This window comes from Eurypyga helias, unplaced genomic scaffold (assembly GCF_000690775.1).
Source record: "Eurypyga helias isolate BGI_N326 unplaced genomic scaffold, ASM69077v1 scaffold44634, whole genome shotgun sequence".
Taxonomy (NCBI): Eukaryota; Metazoa; Chordata; class Aves; order Eurypygiformes; family Eurypygidae; genus Eurypyga; species Eurypyga helias.
The window spans coordinates 12,177-19,936 of NW_010246427.1; the positions used below are offsets into that span (position 1 = coordinate 12,177).

Consider the following 7,760-nt stretch of genomic DNA (forward strand, 5'->3'; position numbering starts at 1 on the left):
TTATCAGTGGTGTCTATAGCCCCTCATAAAACCTTGCGTGCACAGTCTGTGTAAGGAGCACTCAGATAACCACTATAAAAGGGGTTGATCATTTACTGGGAGCATAAACAGTCTCGGACACCCAAAGCACCCTTGGGCTCCAGTGTTAGCCAAAACGGGGTGATGTCCATTGTGCCCAACCTGACCATGTGGCATCCCAGGGAAAGCAAAAACCCCACTGAAAATGTTGTTTTCCTCTGCAGCAACATGCGGGCTCTGGCTGTGGAGAGGCCTCCATGGGATGCGGAGAGGCAGCCGTCGGGCAAGATCCTCTCTCTGGACAGGCAAGGGGCCAAGAAAGTGCTGGAGATCTACGTCAGGCGCTCGCTGAGCTGCTGTGAAAATTCGCTGGTGGCCAAGAAGACGCTTCAGGAGGGAGCCAGAAGGCGAGGGAGGAAGGCAGGTGGGCTGCAACGGTCGAAAAGTGACTTCTGCAAGTATTCGTGTGCTAAACTCAGCCCCAGGAAGGACCAGGAGGAGGAACCCAAAGCATTGGACCTGGATGAGGCTCTGGATGATGAGAGCAAAGCTCTCACAGAGCTCCCTAAAGAGGACCTGGAGCCCAAGAGGAAAAGCACAAAAAGCTCTTCCCAGGGCAAACCCCAACGCACCTGGTTCAAAAGTTTCTTAAATTTCATCTTCAAGAAAAGCCCTGAGGACCAGAATAAAAACACAGGGCAAAAAGCAAAGGAGAAAGACGCCAAAGCTCCTTACAGCTCCAAGTCAGAAGGGGCGAAAAGACACGGAGGGGGCTTGAGCACATCCTCGCCACTGGGCAGAGTTCCGAAGAAGAGACCCAGCCTCAAGAGGGTTTTCTCCTTCAAGAAGCACGCGGAGGAGGAGCGGGGAGATGTGGCGACTGGCGTGAGGGCCAAGCGACCCAGCTGCCTTCCCCTGCGTCAAGTCCAGGCACCAGCCACGTCAGGTGGGACCCCCACCACCCCTAACCCAACCCTAACCCAACCCTAATGCCAATGAGACCGCTGTTGGGCTTCTTTTGGGAAAGCAGGAGTGCTTAGTGCTGGTTCCTAACCCTAAGAATTGTCCTCCTGGTGCTCTCTGGAGTTGGGGATAAGTTTTGGAGACTCTGATCTCAATCTGATGCCCCAGGAAATGGTCACTCTGCCCATGCTTTGAGCACTCATCGTTGCTCTGACTCGTGAGCACAGCAGCTTACCCCAAGCACCGTTCAGGCACAAGTTTTCCCTCTCTGGCAAACAAGGGACATGGTGGTTTAGCTTAAACCTGCATTCAAGAACTGAGACTAAATCTTAAGCCCCTCTAGGGCCAACCTCAAGCTGCTTTCAGTTTGCTGCCGGGAAGGTTGTGGGCAGCCGGCCGCTGTGGCATGGCAGGCAGAGCCCGTGGGACACCCCCATCCCTGACCAAGCCCTTGCCCTGCTGAAATGCCCAGGGGATTTCTGCGAAGCTGCGGCAGATTTGGGGCAAGCTGCAGCTGCTTGGTTACGGTTCGGAGAGTGCAGCCCCATCGTTCACGGGCGGTACGCACTGATCCGGGGTGGGCACAAGCACCACGTGGGTGCAGTCACCACTGCAACTGCTTTTCTTTTCCATCAAAAAAGAAAAAAAAAAACTCACGTCTGAATCCCTGTTTGTTTTCCAGCAGACGTGGAGCGGCCCGACAGCTACTACGCACGTGTCTCCGAAGAGATCGGGCTGATCGTGCAGGGCAGCGAATGCCAGGGGAGCAGAGCACGTGAATGCAGGGAGCCACCACAGCCATCCAGTGCCGATGGGGCCGGTGAGTGTTGCCCTTGCACGTGCTTCCTCGCCGACACGTAAAGAAAACATATAGGCACGAGACGTCCCCATGCAAAGCCTTTCTGGGCTGGTTCAGTCCTGCCCCAGGGGCTTACACAAACCAAGGAGTTGTGTGAAGCCTTGGGGGAGATGTTCAGCATCAGGGCTGGGAGAGAGAAATTCAAAGGCAGGAGGGTGTTTTCCTGGCTAAAGGATAACAAGACACTTGCAATAGGATGAAATGACTTTTGCAGGGAGGGATGTGGATTCACAGTCCTTGGGAAATTTTTCAGGGAGGTTAAACAGGCAGCGCTGCCCCCTGAGAGCATCTGGGTGTGGGGCTTGGAGAAAGGGCTGGAGATAACTTGGGAACTCTCTCTGCAGATGAAGCCATCAGGAGAATCGTCGCCCTGCTCCAGAGTGCCGGAGATGAGCTGGACAAGCAGGTGAGAAGAGAGCTGCGGTGGGGTCGAGGGAATTTGGGCCAACCTCTGCGCTGCTGTAAAACAGAGCAACACCATTGATTTCCCCAGGGCAGGGAAACAGTAAAATCAAGGAAATGGCATCTTTTAGTTCCCCGACTGGGTGTGATTGTCTGTCTGTCTGTCCTCCCTCAACTGCAATGCTAGCGTGGAGTTAAGGCGGCGACGCGAGGATGACACACGGAGTTACTCACTCGTAACGCGTGTATTCTCTTCTTAACCAGGTGAAGGAAGATGCACAGCTGTGGAGGTTCTTCAGAGACATGTCCTACAGCTCCTTCAAGAACTTGGCCGATGCCTACGTCCACAAGGAAATGACGTCCAGCAGACCCGACGTCAACCCCCAAGAGATCCAGTTTGCCTTTGCGGTGCACCTCACGGCCAAAGTGGCCGGCATCTGCAACCAGGCCGTGAACAGGATCATGGGCTTCGGCACCCACTACCTGGAAGATTCGTTCACACCCTTGTCCTACAGCAAAATTCTCCAGGTAGGGAGGAGAACTGAGTCTGGGGCCGAGCTTTCAGCAGCAGCTTAGGGCAAGTGGTGTAATTTTCGGGTGATCGGCAGAGATGGGTGGGTATCCTTCATGCTGGTTTATACTGGGGGGGATGACCCGGTGCTGGATCTTGCCCTGTCCCGTTTGGGCTGCTTCTGTCTTTCTCCAACATGAGCATCGTCCATGTACACGCGAGGAGCAGGACTTGCTTGGCCTGCGGAGGGGCAGGCAGGAGATGCTCCACAGTGCATGGCACTGCTGCAACCGCAGCTTTCCTCAGGGAGAATTTCCTCCTAAACCCATTTAGAAGACCGATAGCACCAGCTCCATTTGGGAAGGGACCTCATGGATGTTTTCTTCTGTCTCAGCAGGACAGAGAAAGGTTCAGCACAGAGAACTGCGAGAGCCCGGACTGACATCAGCTGCTCTGGAGGGTCTGCGGCGCCTGGGAACCCAAGGATGCGGATTTACCAACAGGGGGGGCAGTCCCTGTTGGTGACCTGGATGTGGGGTGATTTGTCTGAGAGGGGGATTTAAAATCTTCTAAGGAAAACCACACCGATAGCCACAGCAGCACAAAATGCTTAAAAGCCACCTGGCTGTGGGCAAAGAGGCTGAATACCAAAGCAAGCCCAAATTTTGGAGACTGCCCCATTTGCATTTAGTTCTCACCAAGTGCATGTGTTAACCTGATGGTTTGTTCGTGTCTGTGTTCATGTATTTATTTACCTGCTTTTCTATACGTATGTGTGAATGTTCAACACAATTTTTGTAGCTTCTGCTGTCAGCCAAGTGTCCAACAGATGAAAAAAAAATGCTAAAACTCAAATAAATTGGTCTCTAAATGCCAGCCAGGCTTGTCTAATGGGTGATGTGTACGGACGATATACACACAAGAACGTTTGCTTTGCTACAGCTGTTGTGGGCTGCTCCTTCCAAGCCAGATGCGAAGTGGCACAAAGGGAGCCTTAGAGCAGATACACGGCACCGTCCTGCTATTTTTCACTATTTATAGCCATTCCCATTCCAGCAGAAGGAGATTTATTAGCTGAAGCAGCTTGATCTGACACCAAGAACTGGGTAAAGCTTGTTCCTGAGTGGCGGAGGAGCTGCCCTCGGTGTTGCTCCTCGAGGACCGAGCGGATTTACAGCTGCTGGGGTCTCACCTATGAGGTTTAAGAAGATGTGAAATGTCAAAGCGATTAAACCCTAATCGCTGGGAATGTTCCCAGCTAATCTTTGCCCAGACCCCTAAGTAGGGCCATGGATTAAGGCAGCTCGAGGCTGGAGGGGAATTGCCAGTACTCAGTGTGGTGGCATCACCATCATCACTTCCCTTACCAGGGTTGGACCCCGCCTGGCGTGAAGGGGACAAAATTTGTGGGTTTACAGTGTGCAAGAGGTGGGATGATCCAGTGGGCAAGAGGTGGCAATGGTGGTAAACCAACCTGGATCAGTGTCATGCATGGGGTGACGGTCCCCCGAGGGCCACCGGTAACAGTCTGGGTCTGTGTAGCACCTCTCCCAGAGGACCCGATCTTTCTGGTCCTTGTAAAACCCTAAATAAGACAAAATGGGGAAGCAGAGTGCTTGTAAGAAGGAAGCAGCCCTTCCCCACCCAGAACAACATCCCCGTTTGCGAAGCCTTTAAGGAAACATTAGACAGAGCCGCAGAGGCTGCCGGAAAGCCCTAAGGAGGGGGTTGCCTTGCAGGGGCTCCGTCTAGTTTAGCCCAGGGTAATCAGGACTGGGAGAAGCATCAAATCCCGCTCCTGGGTCCTGCCTGGCAATGCCAGCAGCAAGCACAGCACCAGCACCATGTTCACTTTTGTCCAGCAACCAAGTTGGGGATTTTTGGAGCAGGAGAAACTGAAGCTGCTCTCAGCTGTTTGCACACCCTCGTGGCGTTCCCGTCCCCTGCCCGGAGCCCCGGGGGCCAGTGCTGGGACCGTGACCAGGGCAGGGCGAGCTGGTGTGGGGACACGGTGGGAGGATCACGCGGCACTCCTCTTTGTTTTGCATCTGAGCCCGTTCGGTGCCAGGTGTGGGTTGGGATTTGCGTGGAGCAGAAGAGGGTTTTGTCTCCCCGCAGACTTCCCGGAGGACATCATCTCCCCTCGGCACGTGGGATGCGACTGCCAGGCACACCACCAGTGAGAAAACCAGCTGGTCTCTCCCACTTCCTTCTCCCGTGCTTTTCCTGATGGCATGGCTGGATCAAATATCCTTCTGCAGTCCCTGGACCCATCGGGGCAGCGGTGCCGGGGAAACAAGGAGCAAAACCTGCACAGACACAGCGGGCTCCTCGTCCCAAATAACATGACCCCAAGCAGGGATGCTGCTCCAGCTCGGTGGGTGGGATGAGGATGGGAGGAGCCGCAGCTGCTGTTAGTCCAGCACCCCAGGGCTGGTGGCTCAGGAGCCCAGGTCCCTTCTTGTGAGTGACTCCCACGTCTCAGCTTAATCTCTTGGTTATAAAATTGAGACCCTGATTGCCTGTGGCCACTGAAGATATTAAGACGGTATTAAAGAAGGGCAAGTTATTAGCCCCGGGGTTTTGATCGGTTTCCAACTCTCAGTATTATCTTCATCCTTCCCTAAATGCCCTGCCATGGCTTCCAACAGCTAAGGCAATCACCTCGTCTGAAAATCCCCAGGATCATGGACACCAACTATCTAGGCACTGATCCTGCCTGGGCAGAAAGCAGCTCCGCAGCCTGCACAGCCCCCTGCCCGCCCAGAGCTGAGGGTGAGATGGGGGGGCTTCTCCTGAAAGCATCTCAGCCTGCTTCTGGGATCTTGCATCTCTGAAGTCGTTAGTCCCCGCTAATCCTGCTTTGCCGAGTGCCAGGTGGGGGAGGGCAGCTTAGAAAATCAGCCCAGCACTTAATGAGCCAATTAATGCAAAATTCGCTGTCGCTAAGAGGATGATGACAAGGTTTCATCTCACGGGAGCGTGGCAGCGGGCCAGGGAGGACGCTGTCCCCTGGGATGCTGTTCCAGAGCCTCCGTGTTTGCAGTGGGTGAGGGTGTAGGGCAGATTTTGCATGCCCCCCTTGCCTTGATAAGCCCCCCCGTAATTTGCTGCAGGACAGGGCGATCTGTGGGAAATGCTGTGATGGGGCTGTGCACCCCCTTGGCTGGGTGAGGGGACCACCAAGGTGTGTCCCCAAAGCCCGGTTCCTCTTGGGCTTGGAGAATCCCAAGGGGGGCACGGGGTGTCCTGAGCATGCCGTGATGTCCTCTCAGGTCAGAGCTACCGGCTGTTGCGGTGCTGCCCTCCCCTTGACAGGTCAGACATCTCCTGTTATCCCTCGGCATGGACACTCATCCCCTTTTCCTGCCTTGCCTCCCCTGCCCCTCTCCTGGGGTTGGCCCTGCCTCGGCGTGGGGCTCTGCTGCCTGCCGGGCTTTCTCCCTGTTAGGGACCTTCTTGCATTCACTGTGCATCTCCTCATGGAGCTACTCACTCGTCTTCTTGCAGGTTTAACGGCTTTTTTGTGGCCACTGCACAGTCCTTCATCATCTGACTCTGGGAATGGAAAATCCCATTTAATACATTGCTTCATGGCAGCTGCAAGAGACGAAATCGCCAGAGGATGCCCGAAGGAGAGCCTGGAGGGAGAACATCTCCCGGCTCAGCACGGTCGGGGTTTGCATTCACGAGGTGCTCCTGGAGTACCACATTTTGTAGTAAGTCCAGCTCCTGTGGGGAAACCGGTCTCACGTTGTGCACTGGATGGAGGAGGATGTTCCCATGGGTCCCATGGGATCCTTAATACCTTTCCCCAAGCTTGGCAGCTGGGACTGGGCTCGGCTGAGGAGGTGGAAGTGCTGAGTGAAGCAGGAGCATCCTCCGCCTCTTCCATGCAGTGCCTGCTGACTTCCGTGATGCACTTAATTGGCAGCGTTAATGCCCAGAGAACACGGAAACAATTCATTCCAGCATGCAAACACTCATGCACTTCCAATGCACTTGCGTGTCCGGATCAGTTGGAGTGAGAGATGACACATTTTGCCCTTCTTCTACCTGCAGATGTTTGCCAGGGCTGGAAGAAAGTTCTTTAAGTGAAGGAATTTGCTTTGCCAAGGGCTGGAGGAGACAGTGCCATGAATCACACAGATCCGAGCTCATATATCCCCAGAAGGCCGGTAGAAAGGCTGGAATGTGGGAGACTCACCCAACGAGGGGATAATGTAAACACATCAAACACTGGGAAGACAAGAAATGAGATGATGAAATCCAGGTAAGGCCGTGTACTTAGGGCAGGACGTGGTCACATGCAAATGCCCTAATTCAAGCACTTGTTCACCTCCGGGATAACCCAGAAGCCGTTTCTATATATCTTTGAGCTGACAGCTCGTTCCTGCTTGTCCTGTCGTCCAGGCAGCAGCCGCCGAGGACAGCCCGGCCGTGCCGAGGGACGTGTGTCTGGGGGACTTGCAGGCAACGTTCACCAGAGACCTGTGAAACTTCAACCCAGGGACACTTTGCACCTCGAGGTGGGGGTCTCTGGCCCAAGGTATGGCACAGGAACTCCTGTTGTGGGGACCCAGCGATGGCTGGAGGGGTCAAGGAAAAACTTATGAAAATTTGGGGTGGAAGAGCATTGCAAAGGTCGCATCAAGATGCTGGGACTGTCCTCTATTTTCTTGTACTGTCCTGGCGAGGCTGGTGCATGAACACAGGGAATGGAAGTTCCCTCCCTCAGCCTGTTACTCTACCCGTGTTATGTGCGTATACGCAGCATTGAACGTAACCTACGTGATCTTCACTGCACGGTGTGCACACTGCCGGTACTCGGACAACACAGGCAACACGCTGTTCAGTAACATTTAATAAATACATGTTTAAAACGCCCGTTTTCATTCTGCATGTTGGCAGCAGCATTAGGTTATTAAGGCTGACAAGACACTAGGAATCTACTGAATTTCCCCCTTTTTTATTAGTTATCACCCAGCCAATGAAGACAGTCCCAAG

At 54.0% G+C, this 7,760-nt stretch overlaps 1 protein-coding gene across 1 annotated transcript; it reads left to right on the top strand.

The window, feature by feature from the left end:
* The first annotated feature begins 246 nt into the window (after window positions 1-246).
* LOC104508680 (apoptosis facilitator Bcl-2-like protein 14) lies at window positions 247-7,250 on the top strand. Its single transcript, XM_010150389.1, has 5 exons — window positions 247-964; window positions 1,664-1,801; window positions 2,185-2,246; window positions 2,507-2,770; window positions 7,167-7,250. The coding sequence occupies exons 1-5, from the start codon at window positions 247-249 to the stop codon at window positions 7,248-7,250; spliced, it is 1,266 nt and encodes a 421-aa protein (XP_010148691.1).
* Window positions 7,251-7,760: the final 510 nt, after the last annotated feature.

Excerpts from the sequence above, each read along its gene's own strand:
- LOC104508680 (XM_010150389.1), top strand. The coding sequence starts at position 247 with ATGCGGGCTCTGGCTGTGGAGAGGCCTCCATGGGATGCGGAGAGGCAG. Across the intron at positions 1,802-2,184 it reads ATCCAGTGCCGATGGGGCCG|ATGAAGCCATCAGGAGAATC; the intron begins GTGAGTGTTGCC and ends CTCTCTCTGCAG. Across the intron at positions 2,771-7,166 it reads CCTACAGCAAAATTCTCCAG|GCAGCAGCCGCCGAGGACAG; the intron begins GTAGGGAGGAGA and ends CCTGTCGTCCAG.